Source organism: Nothobranchius furzeri, chromosome 10 (assembly GCF_043380555.1).
Source record: "Nothobranchius furzeri strain GRZ-AD chromosome 10, NfurGRZ-RIMD1, whole genome shotgun sequence".
NCBI lineage: Eukaryota > Metazoa > Chordata > Actinopteri > Cyprinodontiformes > Nothobranchiidae > Nothobranchius > Nothobranchius furzeri.
In genome coordinates this window covers 52,387,723-52,415,607 of record NC_091750.1, presented here as the reverse complement: position 1 = coordinate 52,415,607, position 27,885 = coordinate 52,387,723, and the positions used below count along the sequence as shown (strand labels likewise).

General features: G+C 43.6%; 3 protein-coding genes across 5 annotated transcripts in view; 2 read left to right on the top strand and 1 right to left on the bottom strand.

Annotated features, from left to right (window-relative positions):
• The first annotated feature begins 34 nt into the window (after positions 1–34).
• kcnj15 (potassium inwardly rectifying channel subfamily J member 15) lies at positions 35–3,389 on the top strand. Of its 2 annotated transcripts, none has more exons than XM_015961158.3 (2): positions 35–153; positions 2,176–3,389. In XM_015961158.3, the coding sequence occupies exon 2, from the start codon at positions 2,238–2,240 to the stop codon at positions 3,246–3,248; it is 1,011 nt and encodes a 336-aa protein (XP_015816644.3). In that variant the 5' UTR covers positions 35–153; positions 2,176–2,237; the 3' UTR covers positions 3,249–3,389. The 2 variants fall into 2 exon arrangements, with proteins under 2 accessions (XP_015816644.3, XP_054586635.2); XM_054730660.2 differs by having other exon boundaries at positions 128–203.
• A 5,144-nt stretch (positions 3,390–8,533) lies between these two features.
• vps26c (VPS26 endosomal protein sorting factor C) lies at positions 8,534–12,971 on the top strand. Its single transcript, XM_054730658.2, has 8 exons — positions 8,534–8,737; positions 9,776–9,919; positions 10,150–10,299; positions 10,434–10,514; positions 12,121–12,195; positions 12,274–12,424; positions 12,492–12,644; positions 12,723–12,971. The coding sequence occupies exons 1-8, from the start codon at positions 8,681–8,683 to the stop codon at positions 12,803–12,805; spliced, it is 894 nt and encodes a 297-aa protein (XP_054586633.2). The 5' UTR covers positions 8,534–8,680; the 3' UTR covers positions 12,806–12,971.
• Positions 12,972–13,130: 159 nt separating this feature from the next.
• The window catches only part of ttc3 (tetratricopeptide repeat domain 3), a 35,460-nt gene continuing 20,705 nt past the window's right edge, over positions 13,131–27,885 (bottom strand). Inside the window, exons 19-46 of one of the 2 annotated variants that reach the window (XM_015961152.3) lie at positions 27,759–27,839; positions 27,444–27,553; positions 27,217–27,343; positions 26,874–26,996; positions 26,692–26,793; positions 26,517–26,609; positions 26,380–26,444; positions 25,930–26,066; positions 25,532–25,855; positions 25,172–25,447; positions 25,055–25,092; positions 24,894–24,947; positions 24,739–24,818; positions 24,505–24,654; positions 23,858–24,419; positions 23,713–23,781; positions 23,411–23,554; positions 22,669–22,808; positions 22,445–22,513; positions 22,275–22,371; positions 21,983–22,086; positions 21,825–21,909; positions 21,627–21,710; positions 14,210–14,388; positions 14,006–14,120; positions 13,748–13,879; positions 13,434–13,526; positions 13,131–13,359 (exon numbers count right to left, since the gene is read on the bottom strand). In XM_015961152.3, coding sequence (XP_015816638.3) covers positions 13,249–13,359; positions 13,434–13,526; positions 13,748–13,879; positions 14,006–14,120; positions 14,210–14,388; positions 21,627–21,710; positions 21,825–21,909; positions 21,983–22,086; positions 22,275–22,371; positions 22,445–22,513; positions 22,669–22,808; positions 23,411–23,554; positions 23,713–23,781; positions 23,858–24,419; positions 24,505–24,654; positions 24,739–24,818; positions 24,894–24,947; positions 25,055–25,092; positions 25,172–25,447; positions 25,532–25,855; positions 25,930–26,066; positions 26,380–26,444; positions 26,517–26,609; positions 26,692–26,793; positions 26,874–26,996; positions 27,217–27,343; positions 27,444–27,553; positions 27,759–27,839 — 3,744 coding nt within the window. In that variant the 3' untranslated portion in view covers positions 13,131–13,248. Of the gene's footprint in view, positions 13,360–13,433; positions 13,527–13,747; positions 13,880–14,005; positions 14,121–14,209; positions 14,389–20,138; positions 20,197–21,626; positions 21,711–21,824; positions 21,910–21,982; positions 22,087–22,274; positions 22,372–22,444; positions 22,514–22,668; positions 22,809–23,410; positions 23,555–23,712; positions 23,782–23,857; positions 24,420–24,504; positions 24,655–24,738; positions 24,819–24,893; positions 24,948–25,054; positions 25,093–25,171; positions 25,448–25,531; positions 25,856–25,929; positions 26,067–26,379; positions 26,445–26,516; positions 26,610–26,691; positions 26,794–26,873; positions 26,997–27,216; positions 27,344–27,443; positions 27,554–27,758; positions 27,840–27,885 lie in introns of those variants that run through there. The other variant, XR_011521816.1, reaches the window with a different exon arrangement.

Here is a 27,885-nt window from a genome sequence, read left to right as displayed (position 1 = left end):
GTAAAGATCTGGGTTTATGGCCCGAGTTTTGAGTCGGAACTCAATTTTACCAACAACACCATTGTTCCAAAGTCCAGCGCTCACAAAAGGAGAAAGCAGACACTGAACTGGATGTTCTCAGCATCAGCTTACACACAAACAGCCAAGATCTGAGTAAGTATCACAGATTTATGGAGGAATGGACGATTATTAGACGTCTGCTGGTATGTTCCACTGCAAAGATATTCTCTAAATGTGTCATTTATTATATTATTGTGTTTGATCCTCATTTGTTTATTTATTAAAAGCCTTGGTTTACTTTTTCTAAACTACAGTAACTAACATTTGTGTTGTAAACATTCAAGTATTTAGGTTTTAGTACAATGAATTTGCTGTGTCTATATTAGGAAAATGAGTTTATATCATCATCATTATTATTATTATTATTAATGATAATACATAAAAATTTACATTTTCAATAATGAAACATTAAAGAGTCACAGACATCTGCTTTATGAGATCTTATATGACACATTAGATTTGTTTATTTAGTTCATTATGTATGGCAACCCGCATGTTAATTGTTAACACAACTCTCCTGTTAAATAAAAACTATCCAAGGTCACAGCTGAAATGAAAAGTCATTATTAAACTTTATGAAAATGTTTTCTGTGATTTGTATTTTTTTTCTAAGTTTCAAACCAGCCCTAAATTCTCCCTTTTGCTTCCAAAAGTGCAGATTTTGTTACAATCTTTAAAGGTGTGGAAAACTGAGGAAACATGTTTAAAGATTATTTCTGATCATAATCAGTCACTCTGAGTTTTTCATGTAGGCTGAACATGAAAATCGTCTCCTACACCCAGCTCCTTAATTAGCTTCTGATAGAAAATAGATGGGGAAACTCTAGGATTTGAAAATCCTGACAGATCTATGTCACACTTAACACTCATGGACTCATCCATTGACTCAGGATGGGGAAGGCAATTTTTAGTTTAGCATACAGGAAACAGCAGAGAACGTCTTGGCTAGTAGAGGCTAACCTTTAGCATTAGCAACCCCACCACACAACAGAACTCCTCCAGGCTGGTGTTATTTGTGGAGATAAAACATCAGTGTTGCAGAGAAAACCGAGTCAGTGGTAGAGTCATGTTGCTGTTTTCCAATCAGAGGTGAGATGTCCAAATATCAGGAAATAAGATTCCAAATCCTGCCATGTTAACCTCTCCTCTGATGTGGCATTCCGCTAGTTCCTGAAATAGGTGCATCTGAACTCTTGCTCAGAGCGACTTGCAAAGCATTCCTTCTTGCTAGGCCCAATCCCAACACTCACACTTCCATCCTTGCACACTTCAATTGCACGATCCCTGGGATGCGAGTGCGTAGGGTGTCCCGATTCTCAAATGCGGAAGTTGATCATGTCCTTTTTGCACCCTTGATCCGCACTTCACCCAAGTCCACATCGCTGTGGACTTGGGTGAAGTGTATTACCCACAATTCATTGTGGCAGGAGAAAAGGCTCAAGTTCCTTTTCTGAAAATGTATTTTCTAATGAAATTAGTTAATTTTAAGATGACTGGTTGATGCTCTAAAACTTTTAGACAAAGCAGCAATAAATGTAAATTTATTTCAAAGAACTGTTTGGCTGTTTGTTTAAAAGTTGTTAATAAAGGTTTTTGAAAACAGTATCACAGCGACCAGCATCCCGGTATGCACTGCGATTGATGACGCAATGCTCACTGACTCAATTCTGCAATTATTTGCACACTTGTGTACTATGCACTCGAAGCCTTACAGTGTACTTTCTGCAAGTGCACTTTGCTGAAGACCGCAGGGCACAGTGCAAGTATTGAGATTGGGCCCTAGAGATCACTGCGGCATGTCTACCACTAGAGGGCAGTATAGGATAAGAGAAGTAGGTGAGAAGGAAAAGTGCTAGAGTGAGAAGTTCACATGGATGCCTGACTGCTACGTGTGGCGCACGTTAAAATAAAGCTTGGAAAAGGAATTCTGCCTAATTGTGCTACTTCCTGTTATGACGATAACACACAGCAAATTTATTGAAGCGTCTCACAACATTTCTGGCTCTTTGGAAGCAAAATATTTTTAAAACCCTGGGCGACTCGAGACTTATGCACATTTGCTTAGCTTTGGACAAAGAAGAAATAGTAATTTTGTTCTTTTGTATCTCCATGCAGCTCGTCGTTAATACAAATTTAACATTAGAAGTCTCAGTTCGTTGCCGTTGAACCAGAACAACATGGCTAACAGGAAGTCACAGTTGCAGCGAAGAATTGTGACAAAGGACGGTCACAATAACGTGCAGATCGACAATGTGGAGGGCATGGTCAAGCTGTATCTGCATGATCTCTGGACCACGGTAGTGGACATGAAGTGGCGCTACAAGCTCACCCTGTTTGCCTCCACCTTCGTCATGACTTGGTTCATCTTCGGGGTTTTATTTTACCTGATTGGGATGGAGAACGGAGACTACAAGGTTGGGGTGAACTCGACCCACACGCCATGCGTGATGAACGTGGAGACGCTCACCGGAGCCTTCCTGTTCTCTCTCGAGTCCCAGACCACCATCGGTTATGGCTTTCGTTATATTTCTGAGGAGTGTCCTCTGGCCATCTTCACCCTGGTGGCTCAGCTCGTCATCACTGGCCTGGCTGAGATCTTCATCACAGGGGCCTTCCTGGCCAAACTGGCTCGGCCCAAGAAAAGAGCAGAAACCATAAAGTTCAGTCAGGTGGCGGTGGTCTGCCCATACCGAGATAAGCTGTGTCTGGTAGTGAGGGTGGCCAATATGAGGAAAAGCCTCCTGATCCAGTGTCAGCTAAGTGGAAAGCTCTTTCACTCTAACGTGACAGAAGAAGGTGAGAAGACCCAAATCCACCAGAGCTCTGTGGATTTCTTCATGGACTCCAGCGGAGACTGTCCTTTCCTGATTCTTCCACTCACCTTCCACCATGTTATTGATGAGCACAGCCCGTTAGCAGGTCTGACAGCAGAAAACCTGCACAATCGAGACTTTGAGTTGCTCGTCACCCTCAACGCCACCATGGAGTCGACCGCGGCCACATGCCAGAGCCGGACCTCTTACATCCCTCAGGAAATCCTGTGGGGTTATGAGTTCAAGCCAGTCCTCTTCAGCACTGATGGAGGCCGCCTTGTTGTCGATTTCAACTTTTTTGACCAAGTGCAAATTAGCAGCAACACAGCCGTCATTAGCAGCAACGAAGAGAAGCTGAAACTAGACAATGCCTGAGAAGAAACGTTCAGTAGGACAGACTATCAAACCAGGTATTCTTTCATCACCATTACATCTTAGTTCTAAACACTAGTGAGGGCTTGGAGTTGGACTTTTGGAGAAGTAGTAAATCAAATTTTCAAGAAACAAAAAAAATGATCATTTTATATTCTACATGAAACAAATAGAAAAACCCTTTTGGTTTCCACCTGTTTACATATTGGATGCAAAAATAGAAAAAAAGTTGTTGCACTTTCTACAAAAAAAAAACCACACTCCATTCTGATTGATCTGTTCCTCAGGCCTTCACAGGCCACTCCCCCTACAGCCAAAAGGGTGGGGCTAACACAATTTATTGCCCCCGCTTTTTATTTGTTGCTTTGAATAAATTTAATTTTACTTGGTCATAAATACCTTTAAAGAACACACACACACACACACACACACACACACACACACACACACACACAAAATATTGTGACAGTTGGAGCACATTAAACCACAAAAACTTAAACTGTGATGGGGATTTAAAGTTTTCATTTAGATTTGTTTTAACTAGAATGTTTGAAACTGCTGAGAATGGCTTTGTAGTTAGTTTTATACCAGTGTAAATGCTACTGCAGACCCTTAGCTCAGATTTTTAGTGTCATTAAAATGTCATTTTAGGATTCATATTAAAACTACGGATAATGAAAATAAAAATATATATCAAGTTAGCACCAATACAGAAATATTCCTCCTTGCATGAAGTAAACGTGACTCCTGTGTGAAGGTTCGCCAACTAATAAACTACAAGTATCTCCATGTTTAAAGTGTGAAAAAAAATGTGAATTAAAAGCAGAACTGTTTGTATCTGGATTGTGATTACAGGTGCTGATGTGGAAATCTTTCTCTGTCCTTATTCCTGTTAAACGTGTTTGGTCTTATGAATTGTACATTACGCAAGTAAACTGGGTATGGTGATACATTTAGGTATTTAACATAGATAGTGACAAAAATGTTTTGTTTTTGTGAGTAAAGCTAACCACTATCAGCAAAACCAACTTGTTTGTAGTCATTCTTTCACACATTAAGAGCATGTGCATTTATAAATCTTATATTTTAATTATCGTCCACTTATTCAGGGTTGGGTCGTGGGGGCAGTAGCCAAGCAGGGAGGCCCAGACTTTCCTCACTCCAGCCACTTGGACCAGCTTCTCCTAAGGCCTTCCCTAGCCAGCTGAGAGACATAGTCCCTCCAGCATGTCCTGGGTCTTCCTTTAGGTCTTCTCTCAGGATGTGCCCTGAAAACCTCACCAGGGAGGCGTCCAGGAGGCATCCTAATGCTCGAGCCACCTCAACTGGCTCCTCTCAATGGGGAGGAGCAGCGGGTGTACTCCGAGCTTCTCATCCTATCTCTAAGGGAGAGCCCAGACACCCTGTGGAGAAAACTCATTTCAGCCGCTTGCATCATGATCTCCTTCTTTTGGTCACTACTCAAAGCTTGTGACCATAGGTGAGGGTAGGAACGTAGATCAACTGGTAAATGGTGAGCTTTGCCTTCTGGCTCAGCTCTCTTTACCTTGACAGACCGGTACAACGCCTGCATCACTGCAAACGCAGCACCAATCCGCCTGTCGAGCTAGCTTTCCATCTTCCCCTCACTGGTTAACAAGACCCAGAGATACTTTAACTCCTCCACTTGGGGCAGGACCTCGTCCCTGACCTGGAGAAGGCGTTTGATTCAAGACCATGGTCTCGAATTTAGTGGATCTGATTCTCATTCCAGTTGCCTCACACTAGGCTGCAAACCGCTCCAGCAAAAGCCAGAGATCACGGTCTGATGAAGACAACAGGACCACGTCATCTGCAAAAATCAAAGACCTGATCCTTGGGCAACCAAATTTGATCCCCTCAGCACCTTGGCTGCACCTAGAAATCCTATTCATAAAAGTTATGAACAGAATTTATGACAAAGGGCAGCCTTGGTGGAGTCCAACTCACTGGAAATGGCCCCAAATTATTGCCGGCAATGCAGACCAAGCTCTGACACCGGCCATACAAGGATCTAGCCCGTATCAGAGGGCCTGGTACCCCATACTCCTGAAGTACCCCCCACAGGGCCTCCCGAGGGACGTGGTTTAACGCCTTCTCCAAATCCACTAAACACTGATTGGTTGGGGTGAACTCCTGCACACCCTCCTGGACCCCTCTAAAGATATAGACCTGGTCTAGCGTTCCACAGCCAGGATAAAAATCACATTTGTTTGTATGCAACTGTTGAATTTAGCCTTTTACAGGTGCTGGCCAGTAAATTAGAATATCATCAAAAGGTTGAAAATATTTCAGTAATTCCATTCAAAACGTGAAACTTGTACATTATATTCATGCAATGCACACAGACCAATGTATTTCCGATGTTTATTACGTTTAATTTTGATATTTATAGGTGACAACCAATGAAAACATCAAATCTGGTATCTCAGAAAATTAGAATATTCTAAAGGCCAATGAAAAAATGTTTGTTTCTCTAATGTTGGCCAACTGAAAAGAATGAACATGAAAAGAATGTGCATGTATAGCACTCAATACTTAGTCGGGGCTCCTTTTGCCTCAATAACTGCAGTAATGCGGCGTGGCATGGACTCGATCAGTCTGTGGCACTGCTCAGGTGTTATGAGAGCCCAGGTTGCTCTGATAGTCGTCTTCAGCTCCTCTGCATTGTTGGGTCTAGCGTATTGCATCCTCCGCTTCACAATACCCCATAGATTTTCTATGGGGTTAAGGTCAGGCGAGTTTGCTGGCCAATCAAGGACAGGGATACCATGGTCCTTGAACCAGGTGCTGGTGGTTTTGGCACTGTGTGCAGGTGCCAAGTCCTGTTGAAAGGTGAAGTCTGCATCCCCATAAAGTTGGTCAGCAGCAGGAAGCATGAAGTGCTCTAAAACTTCCTGGTAGACGGCTGCATTGACCCTGGACCTCAGGAAACAGAGTGGGCCAACACCGGCAGATGACATGGCACCCCACACCATCACTGACGGTGGAAACTTTACACTGGACCTCATGCAACGTGGATTCTGTGCTTCTCCGCTCTTCCTCCAGACTCTGGGTCCTTGATTTCCAAAGGAAATGCAGAACTTGCTTTCATCAGAAAACATAACTTTGGACCACTCAGCATCAGTCCAGTCCTTTTTGTCCTTGGCCCAGGCGAGACGCTTCTTGCGCTGTTTCTTGTTCAAGAGTGGCTTGACACACGGAATGCGACACCTGAATCCCATGTCTTTCATGAGTCTCCTCGTGGTGGTTCTTGAAGCGCTGACTCCAGCTGCAGTCCACTCTTTGTGGATCTCCCCCACATTTTTGAATGGGTTTGTCGTCACAATTCTCTGCAGGGTGCGGTTATCCCTAGAGCTTGTACACTTTTTTCTACCACATTTTTTCCGTCCCTTCGCCTGTCTGTTAATGTGCTTGGACACAGAGCTTAAATATTTTCAACCTTTTGATGATATTCTAATTTACTGGCCAGCACCTGTATAAGATTACTGAGTTAACTTGATCCATGAAACTGATTCAAATTCAGTGCTCTGCTAAGGAAAGTGTGGATGTAATAACAAACTACAGAACATCGAAGCCTTTTGAAGGACACAGCAGGTCAAGCTTTTGTCTTCTCGTTGTCATCAGCTGTCACCTTTTGTTGTGGCAACATCCTGGAGCAGCCGGTGAGGTGGAACTGGCTGCAGCTGAGTGCAAGTGGTCCAAACAATTATTATTATTGTGAGTTTAAGTGGTACAAAAAGTCTCTACTCTCAGAGACAACACTGTCTGATATTGGGGGAAAAATCTATTTTGTGTAATTCAGTTAAACATAAATTGTGCCTTTAGGTTTGGCAAAAATGACACAATAAAGTGAAATAAGGCACATTTAATTTTTCTGAGGCAAAATGGATGCTGTAATTACAGTTTGCTATATAAAAATACACAATTATGAGCAAAACTTATCCGAGAAATTAATTAAATGAGGAGAGAACAATCACTGGAGAATAGTTATATTACATTGTGTCCTTTAAATTAGCAAGCTTATAGCATACAAATAGCCAATTCTTACAGAAAATATATTTTTCAAATATAACATTTAGGGTTGAATACTGTCTGCATGTTAGAGCAGTCACTAACCCTAACCGTAGATTGTCTAGTGGAACGCTTTGTTGTGAAGAAGCGTGATTTGGAGATGTGTTTCGTCTACCTTCATTTGTTATTTTAAAGTGTCATTAATAAATTTGACTTATCTGCCCTTAAGACATATACGGTACTTATTGCAAATAATCCAATTTATCAAATGAAATCAGCTATTGTGATGTAAATATTTACTCAGTTTTTCAGTACCCTTTTAACCCACGTGTATTTATTTGCATTTAGTTTTAACTTCCTTTTTTGAGTAGTTTACACATTTATTGTGAAATCCAATTACATTATTGCTTTTCCTGATTAAAACAAAATATAGATATTTTTAATAAATGTGTGTTTATTCAATGCAGTTAGGTATTTGTTGGTTTTTGAACTAAGAGCTAATAGTTTTATATCTGACATGTTTAGAAACTATAAACTCATGTTGGTAAAAATTTGTAACAAAATGTATTTATCTGTACCTTTATTTAATTTCGCCTTAAGACCACCAGAAGATGAACGGTCTGATTGTAGTACTGTTGGTTGATAATCCTGATGAAGCGTGTTGATTTAATCTTGCTGAACACAGGTTAGTTGAGCTTTATTAAGGAGCTTGTACAAATGAAGACGTTCTTGCTTTTCCGTTGTTTAGACTAATCATGCTGTTAGAACTAATGTAAAACCCGTAGTAATTTTAAGTGGGGTGTTTTATTTTGAAGGAAACCACAGGAAGTGATACGATGTCACAGTCTTCTCTCCTTAATATTAATATTCCCAAATTGACAAAAACATTAGGATTTTTACAGCGTCATTTGGATAGGTAGGATAAAATATTCTCTAAATCGTTTAACTGTTCAACTTTGAGAAAGAATTTATAGTCTAGCCTTTCGCCACTGGAGGGCGTCAATTCCCCCTTCTCGTTTATAACCGAGCTTGTTCCGCTGTATCGTGTGTACAGTAACTTCACGCAATGTGTAGCTCATAGCGTGAGAAACTGGGGGTGTGGCGTAAGATCGTGTGAAGCAAGTCAAATGTGTTAACTGTCATTGTGTGAGAGGTTGAAGCCATCGAAGCCCAGCTGTGTCTCTCTTTCATCATTTATTGTGCTTTTAATTCGAAGGAAACACAGCGGAAGTTTTCAAATACAGGCGGAAATGGTAAATTTATTTCGGAAGTTACCCGGATATTGACTAGTTTCTCATCAGGAGCAGGTTACTCGATTATATTTAAAGAGTGATTTTTTGTTGCATCAACTAAATGAGTCCTAGACATTATTGAAGTAATTGAACTCTCCACTCAGCTCCGCCATGAGCGTCACTTTGGACATAAAACTGAAGAGAGCGAACAAAGTGTATCGTGAAGGGGTAAGTTGTTGTCCGCAATCACTTAGCATCCGTTCAGTCGGTTCTAATAATGTAAACATCCTGCATGTGAAAGTCTTAAATTCATCAGTGATCCTGTTGACTTTATTATAACGGAAACGAGCTTGTTGTTGAATATTTGCTCTGGCAAGTCGCTCTCACGTGACTTGGTTTGTGACCATGTTACGAGAAATTCTGTTACCCGTGAGATCTGGGTGAGGTCCTCCTGAGGTGTCATGGGGCGGGCATCTGACCTATGAGAACACACTCAATTGGCCAAATGGGCGAAGAACTCTGATTTGTTAAAAAAATCATGCTTCCGTTTGACTGACAGAATAAATTATGTGTAGCAAACATTTGAGCTGACCGTTCATTGCCATACCGTTCATTGCGATATTTATCTGTTCTTTGCGATATGCATATTGTGCATGCTGATATCACGATAACGATATATTTACGATATATTGTGCAGCCCTACTTAAAATGACATTATGCATTAAAGGTGTGGATTACTGAAAAAAATCAATTGTTAGTTCTGATTATAATTGGTCAGACTGAGTTTTCATGCAGGCTGAACATGAAAATAGTCTCCTACACCTATCTCCTGCATTAGCTTCTGATAGAACATAGACGGTGAAATTCTAGAATTTGAGAAGCCTGACAGATCTACGTCACAGATCTTCAATGAACAGACCATCAGACAACCAGTCCCCTGTTCACTCACACCTAGGGACAATTCAGGGTCTTCAATTAATCTGAAAAAGCATGTTTGTGGTCTGTAGGAGAAAACACACACATCCATGAAGAGAACATGTCAAATTTGCACAGAAATTTGAGATTTGAACCTGTAACCTCCCTACCAACTGCTCCACCAAGCAGCTTGCATAAATTGCTTTCTTAAAACGATCACTGAAATAAAATACAAAGGCTCAAACAATGTTTGCAGGTTCCTCAACCACCAACCATCTTTTTTTAATTAAGTAATGCATCCTTTGGAAACATTTTCAGGAATTGAAAAATAATTACTTTTATCATTTGCAGGAGACAGTGGGAGGTGTCATCGTGCTGACATGTAAAGAGGCGATGCAGCATCACGGCATCTCGCTGAGCATGGAGGGAATCGTAAACCTCCAGTTGAGCTCCAAGAGTGTCGGTGTCTTTGAGGCTTTCTACAATTCTGTCAAGGTGAGCTCACATCTCCCTGAATATCAGGTCAAATATATACTATACTACTTTGTGTCAAAACCACTTAATTTCAATAACTTGTGTGTATTCAACAATCACTTAAATCACTTTACCTGCTCATTGGCACCCCCAAGAGGAGAGACTTTGACCATTAAACACACAAACCTTCCAGTTGATGCGGAGTGTTTTTCAAACATTGCCAATGATAAATCTGTTTTAATGTGTTGCAGCCGATCCAGCTGATCAGCAGTAACATCGAGGTGGCCAAGGCAGGAAAAATCCCAGGAGGAAAGACGGAGATCCCGTTCGAGTTCCCTCTGCACATGAAAGGGAACAAAGTGCTTTATGAGACGTATCACGGAGTCTTCGTCAACATTCAGGTCATTCAGATTTATAAATTAATGTTTATACATCTTTGAAGACGAAAATCTTTTTTTTTCTTTATACATGATTTATTGTAGCTCTTTGGGGCACATCTGTGTGTTCCCGTTTGTAATGTGTGTTTTTTCTACAGTACACCCTCCGCTGTGACCTAAAGCGCTCCCTGTTGGCTAAAGACTTGAGCAGGAGCTGTGAGTTTATCGTTCACTCTCAGGTGAGCTCAGCACCTCACCAGGGGTCTCATTTATCAAACATTGAGAAGAATCCTTACTAAAACCGTACTTCAGCTTAGCAAAAAAAAAGTACCTACGCCAAGTAGGTTTGTGATTATTCAACATGGGGTACGTGTTACCCCGCAGCAGCCCGTCCACGGCTGCAGGTTCCGGATACAAGGAGGAAAACAAGTGACTCGTGGTCTGAACAGGCAGGGCAACCACTGAACACTAAAATAGATCATTTATTTGGAGGAGCAACGACAACGCTAAAAGTTCAAGTCTTTAGAGGCTGAAGGAGTAAAAAAAATAAAAATAAAAAAACAGTCCTAAAAACTGTCTAAAACATCCTGTGCATCAGCAGGGGCGGGATGGTGTCCAGTACAAGGAGCCACCTCTTGGCTCCAGCGGACAGTGTTGACCCACGTAGCTGGGACCCAGTCTGCTCCACCTTGTGCTTTGGCTGTCAGGCACAAAGTCGACCACCTGCAGCAAGCCGTCTGTGCTGCCGCCATGGCTCCAGCATCGTCCCCTCGCCTGCTGGCTGCTGCGCACACCGCCAGTCTCTCCGCAGCCCCCTGGCACAGCTCCGCTCCTTGGACACGTCACGCCCTCCTCAGCCCAAGGCCCTAACAAGATGCAGAGGCACCAGCACCAAAATTGCGCCACTCACATTGGGGAGGAGAGGGCAACCCACAATCCTCCACACTTGGCCGCAGTCTCTGCTTCATAAATCGGAAACTATCTAGAAAGGTTCTCAGCTGCTTTTTAGTCACATCCCACCCTCATCACGCCCACTTACTGCCATAAATGGTCAATGCTAAGTGCCTTGTGGACCTCATGCATTTACATAAGCCGACTTGTTGCAGCATTTCGATCACGACCGCAGATCAAGGAAGCACTATTTCACAAGCTGAAATTGAGGTACTTGTGGGTGAGGTGGAGAAATGAAAGGAAGTGCTTTTGCAAAACAAATAAGAGAAAATCCACGGAGTGGCACAGCGTTGCTGAAGCCGTCAATGTTGTAAATTCTTCAGAGATCTGTGGCGGGTATAAAAAATGGTCCAATCGGGATTTGATCCCCAGACTCCCGGGTGAAAGTCACATGCGCGCTAACCAGTCACCCAAACGGAGGTCTCCCTTGTCCAAGTAGCCAGGGCTCATGATCAATTGGGTCACAGACGCATAACATTCTGTCTCAATCTGTCCCCCTGCTGATATTCTGCATTCCGTACTCTGCGCTTCAGGCTGTGTGTGTGTGTGTGTGTGTGTGGGGGGGGGGTTGTTCTGTGTGAAAACGAAGCAGTACAGGTGATTATGCTGCAGGATTTCATAATTTTATCCTTCTCAGCAGCAGCACTGCAGGTGCTCTCCATGTCCAACATGTGTGTAAGCCAGGTCCTTAATCAACTTGCGCTGTGCTTCATAAATCCCAAAGTTTGTGTGGAAAGTCGCTTACGCAGTTTTCCGGGCCCGTTTTGTGTGTAAGCAAGCTTTATAAATGAGGCCCCTGCTCTGATGCAGCTTCTGCATTCACACTTTTATTTCTCCTTCAATGGTAACTCCATCAGACAAGATGCAACAGTTGTTGATCCTTTTGATTTTCAGCCGTGTAAAGCTAAAATAGTTGCTGCCCCGGTCAACTTCAGCATCACTCCCGACACCTTGCAGAACATCCGCGAGGTGAGGAAAAGCCACAACCTCAAAATGTTTGTTTCTTTTACTTTTTAACTGAAACTGAGATGTGCCGTTTCTCTCCAGAGGAGCTCTCTACCAAAATTTCGGATCAGAGGCCATTTAGACGCCACAAGCTGTGTGATCAGTCAGCCGCTGACGGGAGAGTTGGTGGTGGAGAAATCAGATGTCCCCATCAAGAGCATTGAGCTGCAGCTGGTTAGAGTGGAGACATGTGGTGAGTTTTTAACTCAGAGGGTTGATGCTACTGCAGCAGCAGAGCTGAAGCTCTTCTCTGTACTCAGGTTGTGCTGAAGGGTACGCCCGAGACGCTACAGAGATCCAGAACATCCAGATCGCTGAAGGAGACGTGTGCCATGGCCTCTCCATTCCCATCTACATGGTCTTCCCTCGACTCTTCACCTGCCCCACACTGGAAACCACCAACTTCAAAGTTGGTGAGTGAAACCACCCAGTTCAGAGTCAAGACATCTGACCAGTAGGAAGTGACTAAAACATTTGTTTATGTCCATTAGAGTTTGAAATCAACATAGTCATCGTCCTCCATGATGATCATCTGATCACAGAGAACTTTCCTCTCAAGCTGTGTCGACTCTGAAAGACTTTCATACACGACTTAAAAGTGAGATAAATCTGACTTGGGACCAGCCTCAGCATCACCTCCACCACCTGGCTCAAGTCTAACGATGAGTCCTTAAGTAACCGTTGGGAGCGAAAACATTTGTAAAGACTGTATAAATGAAATAAAGCCCGACTAGTCTGAAGTTTTGTAACATTTATTATTTTGTTCAACAAAACCCACATAGCATTTAAAAGGCGGCCTGTTAAGTTTGCAAATAGCAGATTCTCTAATAAGTGAACAATTAAAAAGGTAAAAAAATAAAAATAAACTACAGGTAACCTGCAGCACTGGGAGATGAAACGGCTTCTCCAGCACAAACACAAAAGCATTAGAATAAGAAAGCCAAAAATTAAAGTCCAATTTTAAAAGAAAGAAATTTAAAAAACATAAAAGCATATAACTGAGTACGGGAGGAGACTTCAGGGGGCATGGCGTTTCCTGCCAGACAAAGCGGGAAAGTCTTCGGGCAGAAGGGCGTGATTCCTGCAGGTGGGACAGGTGCTCTGCTCCTTCAGCCAGGACCGGATACACTGAACAGAACCAGAACTGCACATTAAAATGTTTTCTTGGTATTTGAAACCGATAAACTGATCCACACACACACCTCTTTATGGAAGCTGTGTCTGCACTCCAGCACGCAGGTGTTCTCTGGACTCATGTCTTCATGACAGATGATGCACGGGTCCTCCATGTTCAGCTGCAACCAGAACGTAAACAACGTGATCAGCGGATGAGCCAGACAGAGCTTCTCTGGTGAAGATGAAGTTGATCTTTATCACATTTGATTCCTACTAGAGGCTGGATCAGATGGAGATGAGCAGCGGTTTAGGAGCCGAGAGAATTAATGAGACAAAGCAGCGAGACTAAGTGTTTGAACTAGTAATTAATTAATTCACCACCTAATGATGTTGGACTTACGGCATCTGGATTTCTGAGACTCTGGGTTTTGAGCGACTGCCAGACAGGAGCCTGGGTCAGCGGCGGGGGGGTAGCACTCCGAGCTGGGCTGGAGCGGCCCACAACGTTAGCTCTGGCACGCTTCAGCTTTTCCTGAGAAGAGGAAAACTGAATTCACCACACAGAGCTTGAACAATATTAAGTTGTCTCACTTGGAAACAGTCAACAAGCAATCAATGCACATGGGAGGGTGAGACAGGTGAGTCGTAATTAAACTACCTGATGGTCTAGGATCCGCTGAGTCACTCCACTCACACAATCCTGCAGCGTCACAGCGTGCAGACTTCCACTTCTGGCCAAACGAAACTCTGCAACATACTTCATCAAATCTGGCCTGAACACAAACAAGAACTCTTCATTACCAGGATTTATTTGGTTTTAACCTCATAATCTCACATCTGATCGTTGAAATTGTTTTCTTACCTTGAATAGTCAGGAAACATGGCTGTTAGGCTCTCCATGACTCTGTCAAACAGAGGCCCCGGCTTCTGTTTGACAGCTTTGTGCTCGTTCACCCCAGGAGCTTCAGCTGCGGGTGGAGGCATGCTGTTGGAGGCCTGAGCTGAAGGTTGTGGGACAAAGTCTTTAGCTGCTGCGCAGAGCTGAATCAAAGAAAATGGGTCAGAAGGATACGTTACCAATTTTCTTACAGCTACATTTATAAACCCAAACAAAAGTTTTACAACATTGATAAAGGATTAACTGTAATTAAAACGTTAGGTTATGCATATAACCACTGTTCCCTGAATGAGAGGAATGAGGTACAACGAAGGTACTATGGGACATCACGCCCTCATGTGGCCTGGCTGAAGACACATTTAAATCACGCCTGTAAAGGCAAATGAGCGCGACGCTGGGTGTTAGCCACGCCCTCCACCTACAAGCCCCCAGCATCACCGGCATTTCTCAGTTTGATAGTCGCTCTTCAGCGAGTTAGGCTGCGAAGGGAACAGTGGTTATAAGCGTAACCTAACGTTCCCTTTCAGTCGATTCACTCGGTACAACGAAGGTACTATGGGATAGGGTTGTCACGGTAACCGGTATAGCGGTAAACCCCGGTAAAAAAGTTGACAATAAAAATAACCGTCCAGTTTTTAAAAAACTATATTATCTCGGTGGGTTTACCGTGGCCGCGGTTTCGGCGCGATGACCCTTACCAGCCACCGTCGCTTCAGCTGAAGTTCCCGCGGCGCGCACACGCACTTTTTAATTTGCAACGGCACCAAAACTTTGAAGCTGAAATAATGGCCGAAGGAGGAGACGGCAGCGCCCAGGACATCCATCAGCCCTCAAAGAAGACTAAATCGGAAGTATGGGCATATTTTGGATTTCTGAAAAATGCTGAGGGACAGTTAATAGAAGACGGCTATCCCGTTTGCAGAACGTGCAGGAAACAAGTGTCTGCAAAAGGCAGCAACACTTCGAATCTAATGGTACATCTGCGTGACCATCACCCACGTCTCTACAGCCAGTGCAAGGTAAGATAACATTTGCATTTTAGCTTAAATGCATGACGTGAGGACTTTTGGTTGAGGGAGAATGCAACGAGTCACTATAAACTGCAGCCGCAGCGTCCTCTGCCAGCATTTAAACCGTGTCACGGACACCCTGTTGCTGGATGAAGCATCTTATTTGTTGATGATGAAGAGAAATTTACAATTAGTTCCTTGTCATTGATTTGTTTACTTATTCAATGCCATTTATACTTGAACATTTGGATTTGATTACATAGTGTAGTAGTTATTTTAGTCATTTGTTTAAAGTGGCTATTTATTTTAAATACATATTTTTTAAAGTTGACTTGTACAGTGCTCAAGTCAAGTGTGGACTGGAGTTTTAGATTTTCATTTTGATAATGAAGAAAACAAGTATATGAGAAAACAAGTGGTGTTTCTTTGATTTGTTTACATATTGTTTATGGTTTGAATGTTTGGATTTGTATCATTTAAACCTGCACTGACTACTGTAACATGTTCCAGAAAAATAAGCTATTTGTTCCTTTACTTGTGAAAAGTTGCACTTTTGCTAAGGCTTTGTGTTATTTTAGGTTTAATAAACACTGTTAAACCTTTTCAGAACTATTTCAGTTTGTGTAGAACAGGACTATCAATGCTTTCTGAACATATGCAACACCGTTTAAAAAATACCGCGATAATACCGAAAACCGTGATAATTTTGGTCACAATAACCGTGAGGTTACATTTTCATACCGTGACAACCCTACTATGGGACATATAAAACCTGGGCCGGCAACGCCATTTAAGATGGCAACGCAGACCCAACAGAAAAAACTTCATGAGCCACCGAAGGGGCCATGAAATCCAGACCGTATAATCCCGCAAAAGTGTGGGGTGCAGCCCAGCTCGCAACTGAGCCAATGTCATTAAATGAAGCACCCTAAACAGCGCCCTTGAAATAGTCAAACCTCTAGTAGAGTGCGCGCTGACCTTTTTAGCCTGCTGAGACATTAACCCTAAACAAAAAAAACACAAACCGCAGGTCTGACAGTTGGAGTCCACAAAAGCCCGTAGAGCACGAACCGGGCACAGACAATGCAACCTCCTCTGCTCTTGGGAGGCAAAAGGAGGATGATTGAAAAGCCGAAAGCTCTATGGTCATAGAACCGTAGGTCAGCTGGATGACCTTGGGCATATATGTAGTGTTTGGACACAGAGTAACCCTAGATCTGACTTAGCCCATGCCAGGGCTAACAGCAGGGCTGTCTTACAAGACAGGAACCTCATGTTGACAGACTCAACTGGCTCAAACGGAGGACCACAGAGGGTCTCTGGAACCAAAATGAGGTCCCTTTCTGTCCCTTCTGGACAGAAAGTCCAAAGATAAAGAGAAAATGTCCACAGTGAATTACTGCGAAGGAACCATGGACCAGCTCTGACACAACTCCCAAATACTTTCCACTTATAGGCACATAGAACCTTAGTGGTGCAAGCTCTGAAAAGTATTTATCACAGATAGGGGAAGAATTGCAGGCCTGCAGTTCTCACAAGTGTGGATGAGGGTGCAGCACCTCCAGATCAATCTGGCTCCCAGCTGGAAGTGGGCCATGTTGCTGCAAACTGTGGCTATCCCGTGATACGAAAAGCACGCTCTAGCCGACTGAAAGCGTATTTCTAGTCAGAGGAAGGAAACCCTCTGGCTCGGCTCTAGGGAGCTCTTCTTGTAATTTACGGAAAAAGCCCAGGGCTCACACATGAGAAAGAACTTTGGAAATGTGAGTCTCCGCATGCACCTGAGAACTTGTTACCAGAGCCCAATCATCCAAGTAGGCAAGAATGCAGATACCCCTCTCTCTGAGAGGAGTTAACACAACTTCCACACATTTATAATCGCCTGGATTAAAGACCACCTGACAAACAGACCACAGTTTGTGAGGCTGAAGAACTGCACATCAAACCAGGCGATCGGTAACATTGGAGCACCACAGGGGACTGTACTCTCACCATTCCTTTTCAACCTGTACACCTCAGACTTCCAGTACAAATCAGAGACCTGTCATCTACAGAAATACTCAGATGACTTTGCAGTTGTCGGGTGTATCAGAGATGGACAGGAAGCTGAGTACAGAGAGCTGGTGGAGCGCTTTGTGGCATGGTGTGGAAACAATCATCTGACCTTGAACGTGAACAAAACAAAGGAGATGATTTTAGACTTCAGAAGAAACAGGGTGGAGTCAAACACTGTTTCCATCATGGGAGAAGAAGTGGAGGTGGTTGAGGAATACAAATACCTTGGAGTTCACCTGGACAACAGACTGGACTGGAGAAAGAACAGCGAAGCCGTTTACAAGAAGGGACACAGCAGACTGCACTTCTTGAAAATGCCTAGGTCCTTCAGTGTCTGTAGCAAGATGCTGCAGATCTTCTACAAGTCTGTTGTTGAGAGTGTAATCTCTTCAGCCATCATCTGTTGGGTAGTAGCATCAGAAGCAGGGACCTGAAAAGGCTCAACAGCCTAATAAAAAAGGCTGGTTCTGTTCTGGGGACGACTGTGGAACCACTGGAGGAGATAATGCAAAGAAGGATTCTCCAGAGAATCAAGAAAATTATGGACAACCCTGAGCATTCTCTTCACAAGACTGTCCGACAACGGAAGAGTGTCTTCAGTCAGAGGTTTCGCTGCAACACTGACCGCTACTGGAGATCCTTCCTGCCAACAGCCATTGTAATATACAACAACTCTTTGACGACTTTATTATTATTATTCTGAGCTACTACAGCAATCAATTTCCCTCTGGGATTAATAAAGTATTTTGAATTAAATTGAATTTGGAAAAGGTACGGGGAGCTAGGACTAATCCGAGTAGGAGAACCAATTACTCATCCGCTTTCCCTTCGAACACTAAGCACAGGAACTGTGTAGAGCCTGTGGGGACACAGCGCAATGCGTGCCAAAGAAAGGTTCGCAATAAGCTGGCTGCTCAATGGTGTCATGATGGCGTGGTTGCCCTCTAGTGGAGCGGGAGGGCTTGGCACCGTGATTGATGACACACGTTCTGAGCTCCGTGTCTGCAAACAGTGGAGAGCCGCTGTTTTCCAGCCAAATGAGAGAAAATGGACTCCCCTGCCTGGTTTGAAGTTGTCTGCAGACAGGAGTTGTGTTGAAAATTAAGCCATTAGTTGGCAGCAAAGCGGGCTGACACCCTTTTGTGACCAATTTGAAATGCAGCATTTAGACACGTCAAATTGACATTCATTTGAGTGCAAACTGCAGTCTTATTGAAACATTGTTCAAAACGGTTGAACCAGTGCAACTTTCACCCACCTGGGGCAGTAAACAAAGTCTCTTGGGACTCGGGGTTTGATGGGCAACAGAACATTCACCCGATGAAAACTGAGACTTGAAAGTCTGGCAGAGTCCAAGTCCTGAACCAACTCGGTCCTGAGATCAGGACGACTGAGTCTTCTATTTACGGTTCATAGAGCGTTTCTGTGGGCCCGCAGGAGGGCCCTTACTTCAGACAGACTAGCTGGGAGGTAATCAACCGGCCATGGGGCTCACCACTGCCGCTGGCGACACCACCGTCTGAGACAGGGGATGCGAGATGTTGGCTGGTGGTCCACTCACCCCATTGTTGTCGGTTGATGCCAAATAAGCTACCAGTAAGGGCTCCAAAGGGGAGAAGGTCCAAGAAACCCCAAACTCTCGGCACCATCGAGGTCCACGAACTGTCCATAGCCCGAAACCGCGTAGTGGGTGGACAGAGGTTTCCCCCAGGATGACACGAGCTCAGCTGTGAAGTCCATGAAAGGTGGTAGTAAGTTTTTGACCTCAGCCGATTCGGTGCGGAGGTAAAAAAAAAAAAAAAAAAAAAAAAAAAAAAAAAAAAAAAAAAACCTTACAGAATGGGACCCATTTGGTCCGGCGGATGAGCAGGCCAATCCACTTTAAGTTTCTCTGCCGCTCGTCGGCAAAGCGAAAGAAAAGAAGTTTCCTCCCGACGTTTGGGAGTTGAGGCAGTGGTAACACAATCCACCGCAAAGATTTTCCAAGTCCCTGGCAGGTCGTGACTTGACAAATGTCCAGCACGCCCTACTCGTTCTCCGCCAGAGGAGAGAACTGGGAAATCTCCAGGTCGGTCTGCCTGTCTGTCACCTCCATGTGATCTGCCCAGCTTGCAACGGGGAACTCTATCACTAGACCACCCGCGTCGGAGCCGTGCATAGACGCAGGAGCCGACTCAGAGAGCATGAGGTCCTGCTGCAAACAGTGTCCCCAGGATACGTTGGAAGAAGTTCACAGAAATCGCACACCTCCGGGTCCAAGAGCGCTCTGTTGGCATGAATAACCCACATTCAGACATGGCAGTCCTCATGCAGGTGCTTGTCATGGAGGAAAAAAAAACCACAGCCCTGAGGACAAGGACGCGAAGCAGACTTTCGCCTAGCTGAGTCCAACACGGTGCTCATGGCGAGACACAGAGCGGAGAGGCAGGGGCAAAAGAACATGGAGGCAGAAAGCTAAAACAGCCATGAAAAGGTAGCGCTCGGAAGGCGAACGCTGACCAGAAGGCAGCAGAATCAACACAAGTGAGCAGTTAAGCTAACTTTTCAATAGCAAAGCTAACAATAGTTTATTTGTACTCGCGTGTTATCAGCAGTGTTGGGAGTAACGCCGTTTAAGTATAACGGCGTTTCTAACGGCGTTCTTTTATAGGTAACGGAATAATCTAATTAATTACTTTTCCCGCCGTTGCAACGCCGTTACAGTTACTGGGGGACGGAAGGTTGTGCGTTACTATGTGCTTGTCGAACGTTGAGCAGCACTGTGAGGCTTTCCGACCGCCACACTTCAGCTGCAGCCAGGGAGAGAGAGGTGTCGGTAACGTACTTACAAACACGATGATGACTGGCCGGGTGGGCGGAGACCCTCACTGTCTCAGTTGCTGCATTCTGTAGACACAACGGGAATAACTCCGTTTAAAATAACCACGTTAATAAAAAATATTTCTTTCTGTAACGAGCAAACTAATTAATTACGTCTTCTTTTATCAAAACGTCGTTTCTGTTACTGATAAGAAAATGCGTGCGTTAAGCAGCGCGGTGTGTTGAAGCTGTCATCATCAGCTGATCAGGAGCTAAAGAGGTAGATGTTTTCATCCAGGTGCGTCACGGCCCGTGAAGAACGAGGAAGACGTGATGAATATCTACGGCTGCAGGCCCCCCGCAGATTCGCTGCTGCAGGTGGGAATCTGCGGGTCTGCAGCCGTGCCCTTGGCGTGACAGGGGGACGTCCCGAAGGTCCGCTCACCTGTTCACCGCTCAGACGTCCTGATCTTCTGCCTTCCTAGATCATCCAGCTGTAACCTGTTTCTGATCATGTCTTAAGTCCTGCTGTAACACTGATGCATCAGTCTCAAACGACATGGAGCTCAGGTGTTATTAGAACTACCTGTGTGTGTTTACCACCCAGCTTCAGCTCTTCTGTGGTTGGGTCTGACGGTTGGGTCTGACCCAAGTTAGTACATTTAAGTCCTCCATCAGATCTGTGCCTCTTCTAGTGTCATTTTAAAGGATATTTATTTATTTAACCGTTACTAGATTACCAGCAACAGAAATGCTAGTAAAAACACACAATTATGTGAAGCTGGAAAAATTAGAATACTGTGCAAAATTACATTTATTTCTGTAATTTAACTAGACTGAGATTTAAAGGCTCGGGAACCTTTACAGGTGTTTCTATTTTAAATTTTAAATTTTAGCTGATTGGGTTTTTGTTAAATATTACAGGTGTTTATTTGAAATTTTAAATTTTAGCTGATTGGGTTTTTGTTAAATATCACACAGTGACCTTTTAATAGTCTAGATTAGTGTAATGTTCCTATTAGTAGTTCCTCCTGTTAAGTGTGTATTTGTTTCAATTATTCAGGTTTATATAAAACATTTGGACATACATTTTATTATGTTCAGTCATTAGTCATTTATATTTTACTATTGTAGTAATTCTTGCATTCTTTAATGAAAAAAGTAACTAAGTAGTTACTTTTGTTGGTAATTAGTTACTTTTATGATCTTGTAACTCAGTTAGTAACTGAGTTACTTTTTTGACAAAGTAATCAGTAACTATAACTAATTACTTTTTTAAAGTAACGTTCCCAACACTGGTTATCAGCAAGGTGAAGTGCATAAGAACTGAAAAATGCCGGTGACGCTGGGGGCTTATAGGTGGAGGGCAGGGCCACCACCCAGCGTCGCACTCATTTGCCTTTACAGGCGTGATTAAATGTGCCTTCAGCCAGGCCACACGAGGGCGTGATGTCCCATAGTACCGTCGTTGTACCGAGTGAAACGACTGAAAGGGAACCATGTTAAACTGGCCTTACTGGTGCAGCTGCAGGTTCAGGATCGCCATTCTCACAGTCTCCTCTGCTGTTCTTTAGCTGATCAAGCTGCTCCTGGAACCGTCTCTGTGGAAGACAACAGAGTGGATGCTACATTGTGTGTGTCAAAAACACTGATTAAATAAAACTACTATAAACTTATAAAAGCTTCAGTTTGATGCTTCAGAACGTCATGTTCACCTCAGCAATGGAAATGTTCTTTTCCAGTTCTTCTATTTTGGCTCTGCAGTTTTTTCGGGTCATTTCTAAATGCTCGTTTGGGGCTCTGCAGAGAAATAAAACAGTTTTCACACCTGGATCTGGCATAAAAACACCTCAGGTGACTTCCCTCCTCTTACCTGTGGCACACCTCATCCAGTTTGGCCAGTAGAGCCTTGGAGTCTGCCAGCTCTTTGCTGGGTGCAGACAAAGCCTGATCGCGGCTGCTGTTCACCATGGACAGCTGGAGACACGAAACCGGAGGTTAAAGGACAGTTGGTGCTCCCCCTCTATATGCAGGGCTTTCCTAATGTGTTTCTGCAGCTAATTTGCCATTAATGCATGATTGTAGTAGTCTGAGTTACACAAAAACCAAAGAAAATCAGGGTTTTTACAGTTTAGAGGATAAAACCCTGAATCCAAAAGACCTACCTGAGCTGTTTGAACACGTCTGCTGGCAGAGCCCAACAAGGATCTGCAGCGTTTAATCTCATCCTCCAGACTCATCTTCTCACCTGCCGACTGATTACTGGCATAAAAAAATAAATCAGTCAGGAATAATAATCAGTAAATTTTGCATTTGTGTTCAGCTCATAGTTTACCTAAACTCCAAGAAGTCATTCAGCTTTTCTTCATAGATGCTGTTGTTGTCTCTGATGGTCTGGGAGAGACTACACACACACACACACACACACACACACACACACACACACACACACACACACACACACACACACACACAGTTAAATGAAAAAAGAAATGAATGACATATTTATATTTAACGTATAACCTGCTGGTTAGGATGTTTGTAATCATCGCTCTTCACCTTGTTTGTTCTTCACCCAGCTGCTCGATTGCCATCTTCAGGGCCTTCAGCTCCTCCTGGTTCGCCTTCTTCTCCTTCTGGTACTTTTTCACCTCCTCCTCCAGCTTCTCCTGGAACATGGCCAGCTCTTTATGGGTCACCTAAGCAACACAACACACATTTAGGCATTCATGCTCATCTAAACATACCTGCAAACTCAAAAGGCGTAAACAAAAACAAATAAAAATAAAAGGGGGGGGGGGGACCAATTAAAATCATGGTGGCCATTTATGTTGCTATTATTACATTTGAACGGGGTTAAATACCGTGTGTTTGTGTTAACCACCCCCAAAAAACAAGAAGCCACAGAAAACATCTATAAAGGATGAAAGGAGGTAAATCTGCTAAAGCCCTAGACAGAAAACCTATTTAGTGGTGATTTTATTTGATTTGACAAACTTTAAGCTCAAAACCGCTGTGAGATGTTGAAACAACAGTAGTCATTAATGTACGTGGCGCACTGCCCAGTCTATGCAGTTTTTGGCGTGCCGTCTCATTGGTCAAATGATGACGTGACTGAAACGCTACAACAAAGAGTTTGTGAGCAATATGAATCCCCCCCCTTTCTCTGGCCCCCCTCTGTGGATCTATACGATTCACGTGAACGCTGCACTTGGCTTAAAAAAACAGCAATATTCTCCAAAAAGCAACACGATTGCAGGAATGTGTGTATTCAGCGTTAACGCGCCAGATTTAGACCTACTTGTATATTTGAGGAGATCGTCTTTATCTCCTCTTCCAGAATAGTAGCCTCATCTTTACTTGGACTGACTTTGATTTGGTTTTTCATTTTCTTTATCTGCCGCTCCAACATCCTGATGCTCTTCTCCTTTTTGTTGATGTCGCCCTAAAACCAGTAAAGGGAAAATAATTCTTGAGATGTGCTTTATAATAACAGTCTCATTTCTTCTTAAGGAAACATTTGAGCTTTTGATTTTACCGCTAGAATCTTCCTCCTTTTGGACGATTTCAGAGTTCAGGTATATCTCAACTGATAAAACTCACCTGACTGTTCTCAAAACGTGAATATAACTCGGTGTTCACCGCCACACTTCTCTTGGGCACCTGATGCGTCTAACAGAAAAACAGAAGGCCTTAACAATAAGAACGTTAACACAGGTTTCAGCTAATGTGATGAAACGGTGTTCACCTGCACCGCTGCATGTTGTCTGAAAAGGTTTTCATCAGCTGGAATAAAAACAGTTTTCTCTGGAGTCAAATCCGTTTCCAAAACTGAAAAGTCTGCATCGAGGGCAGGATCTACAACAGGTAAAAATTCATAAGGCTGTTCCAGGTCTCCTTCGCTCCAGTGACAACGGGGGCTGCTCTCCAGCAACTGGGAGTAAAACGGGTAAGGATTTGGGAGGATGGGAGGAGAGTCTGTGTAAGCTGGGGGGTTGCGCCCCAGGTAGCTGGTGAAATCACACGCCGTGTAGAAATCAGGAGGTGAAGAGATGCAGCAGACGTCGATGTCATCCAGGTTGTCCAGACTGGTTGCATATTCCGACTGCTGCATGCGCACGGCGTGCTTGGCCAGACCGACACGCCGGCCCATCTTAATAAAACGAAGGGACTCCACCAAAAAGGCCTCAACGCCGCCCGCTTCCTCGATCTTCAGCTTCGCCACTGCAGGAAAGTTCTCCAGCTCTCCTACTAGCAGGCGGTCCTCCGCGTTAAGGGGGCCGTGCTCCTCCAGGATCTGAGCAAAGTAGCTGCAGAAAGAGGAGGAACGGATGATCAACCCCAACACCCAGAAACTAAAGGCTACCAAAATGTTGTAAAGTAGACCGAACTTACTCATACAAACTTTCTCTAGTCGGATCGGGGTTGTTATCCAAAAAGCTTTTATAGGTTTTGGTTCTGGTGTTGTACTGGTCCTCAAAATCTGCCACTTCCTCCCGAAGGTGGCTGGGTACACTGAAGGGATCGGCGGGGTGAAGGAATGATCTGTTGGCAGGAAAACAGCCTGAGCTTCTGTTTGTTACAGGAGCGGCGTCTTTATTTTGTCTGAGAGTAGAAAATTAATCTTACAAAGAGTCGTCTTCAAACAGGTCTTGGTCCCATTCCTCTCTAGGCTTTAGTGCTCTGATGCCAGACAAAACAAAAACACCCTGAAAGGACAAACAGAAGAATCACACAAGGTTCTTCTTAAAAGTTAAAAAAAATCACCACCTAAACTTTCCCACCTTCTCCTTCTGCTTCTTTTTCCGTCCTCGACTTTTAGCCTTTGTAGGAGAATTCTGAAATGAAAACGAGGAATAAATGTTTGAGGTTTCTCAAGCCTCTACAGGATCAAAGTGGGTCTTTATATTTTTATGAGATTACAGTCTAAAGTTTCACGGCTTACATTTTCATCAGACTTTTTTAAGACTGAACAATGTCCATCTGGAACACAAAAGACAGTAAAACCATTCAAACAAGCGTAAAAACAAATAATCTAAACGTTCAGGTTCAAAATACGCACCCATTGTATAAAAATACTCATCCAGTATAGTGTGACAGGACACATAGTGGTCTTTATGCTCCTCCAAAGTCCAGATAAAGAGTCTCATGTCATGAGGCGGAGCCTGTTTTAGGTATTCAGTCACAGTCAAGCCATTGCTTGAAAAAAACTCCGGCCGAATGCTCAACTTTTCTAAAATCATTTCCTTCAACGGTCCAAATTCAAGCAGGAGCGTCAGATCCAGCTGCTCCAGGTGTTCCGAGTGGCGATCAATGAAAATCCGGGCAGAGTTCAGACCTAAACGTAGGAAGCAGGTGGTCAGGACAACTTCATGGTGACTGAATGTTTAACAGCAGCATGAAGATGAGGGTGAAGGCTGACCTTCGGCATTGAGCTGACACGCCCAGCTGCTCAGCTTAGGATCTATATCCACACAGCTACTAAGTTCTTGGACAAACACTCTGGCCCAAACCCGGTTCTTCCTCTCCAGCAGCAGCTCAACAACTTGACCCAAGTCCTTCACCGACTCCTGCTGGTTGTGGTTCAGCAGCCTTCTGGCTATCTGGTTCCCCCTCAGCAGGTCCAGCTCCAACCAAGGCTTCAGACTGCCGGTCAGGACAGAAATCTGGAGACCCCTTTCCTCTCTGAGGAGATCCACGTTCTGGCTGATCAGCAGCAGAACTCGATCTCTGTACAGCAACCAGGCTGAGAACACGAATCACACGTTAGAGAAGCAGCAGAGAAGAGCACCTTTTCAGACATTATAACAGAAGCTGTACTTTTCTGTTGACTTTGTGACCCGGATTCTTCTTTCTGCTGCAGAATCTCGTCGGGGGAGGTCTTCTTTTCTTCAGACGACTGCTTATACTGCTTCCTTTTGACCTTGTGCTCCTCTTTTGATCTTAATTTCTTTAGACTGGAGAGAAAAAACAAACAAACATGCACCTTAAAGAACAAGAGAAAGATCCTGCTATTCCACTTAAACCAGCATCACGCTGGCAGAGGACGCACGACTGTTCCTTTGTTCCTGCAAACCTGTTGATGGTCGCAAAGACGAGTCCCTGCGAGACCCAGGAGTGCAGCGAGAATCTCAGCGTTTATAAATCAAACCAACTCTAAAATAGGGCTGTTATCTCCAGTGTCTTGCCAAAAGAAAGCAACTTTTAGACAGATCCACTTTAAAGTAATAGTATTTTTAAGGTAGGATGTCACCAAAGCTAAAAACTCACCTTGTACATTTCTGATTCCCTTTGGGCCTCTTTAGCACCGCTGGTTTAGAGATTGTAGATTCAAACTGAAAAGACAAACACTCATCAACATTCCTCCTGTTTATGGACCTCCAGGTTACTCGGGTTTTTAATCTTACCTTACATTTCACCAAACCAGTTGGACAATAGATTTTGATACTACTAATCTGGCCTACACAGTCGGGAGTCAAACACTTTTCATGGAGAATATCCTGCAACACAAAAACACAGACAGTGTTTCCTCTGTGAGCAGAAACCGCAGCGATTGTTCGGGATGAAGCCACCTAAACCGACCTTTTCATTCTTATCAGAGAATTTAGTTGTCTTCAGGCTCTTCCAGCAGTTGATGTGAAACTCAACCCTGCAGCTCTGACAGCAGCACATTTGAACGTAGCCCTGTTAAATAAAAACAAACAAGTTCCATTAGCTCAGAGAAGTTTTATAGGATTGTAAATGCCAAAATCTGCTGCAGTTACCTTAAAATCTGGGTCAGTCAAGTAGATTTCAGTTTTCAAAGGGCACAGACATATTTCTAGACGACAAACGGCATCAGGAGCAGGAGGAAATCTGCACAGTTCTATACAACGCTCCAGAAGATCCTAAAAACACACAAACAATATAGAGGTTAAAATAGGCTGTTTTCTGTTTACAAACTAAAGTTTTATATATTCTCACATTTATTTGGAATGTTTGTAGTTTCTTTTTGAAAACCTTTCATAGTTTGGGCCTTTATGCACAAAACAAGCAGAACAATTTCCGGAGGAAATAGAATAAAAGCTTGGTTATGTAAGCACACATCAGCCCTAAAGGGCCACTTACCCTGAAATAGTCTGGTTGGGTTTCCTTGACGACCTCTTTTGTTAAAGGCCAGGTGAGTTTACCTGGACTTATTTGGTTCTTTACCATCTGCAGAGAATCGGAAAACTGCTGCAGAGCAACAGCAAACCTGCAGGAGGCACAAACATTACTGTGCAACCTGAACCAGGGCAGCGTGCGTGTGTGTGTGTGTGTGTGTGTGTGTGTGTGTCGCCAGGATTCGTCTGTACCTGTTTTCTCTGAGAAACACCTTTCCAAGAGCGTAGAAACACAGACATTGAAACGTTCGCTCCTCGTAGGATTTCATCTTTTCCAGGAGTTTCTGAGCTTCTGTGAGTTCCTAAAAAAACATGATGATGAGATCTGAGACTTGTTTGGATTTGTAGAGGAGTAGGAGTGAAACTCCTCTGATAAAATAAACAAATAAAAAATAATTAAAAATTAAAAAGATTCAACCTTAGTTTTTCTACTTTAACACCAACTAAACTCATCAGAAATTTGTTTTCAGAGAACTTTTAAAAGAAATCCCGAATCCTTGGATTCACCTCAGGTTGGCCAATTTCTGTCAGAGCCAAGGTTCGTCCAAAAAGGAGCAGCAGCACGTCCAACGTGGAAAGTCCAAGTTCCTGAAAAACAGTTTGTACATCAGAGCTTGCTGTGGACTTCACAAAC

What these genes read in the sequence shown, in the direction of transcription:
- kcnj15 (XM_015961158.3), top strand. Translation starts at nt 2,238, where the DNA reads ATGGCTAACAGGAAGTCACAGTTGCAGCGAAGAATTGTGACAAAGGAC.
- vps26c (XM_054730658.2), top strand. Translation starts at nt 8,681, where the DNA reads ATGAGCGTCACTTTGGACATAAAACTGAAGAGAGCGAACAAAGTGTAT. An exon ending in GGTTAGAGTGGAGACATGTG is followed by an intron (nt 12,425 to 12,491) that starts GTGAGTTTTTAA and finishes CTCTGTACTCAG; the next exon opens with GTTGTGCTGAAGGGTACGCC. An exon ending in AACCACCAACTTCAAAGTTG is followed by an intron (nt 12,645 to 12,722) that starts GTGAGTGAAACC and finishes TATGTCCATTAG; the next exon opens with AGTTTGAAATCAACATAGTC.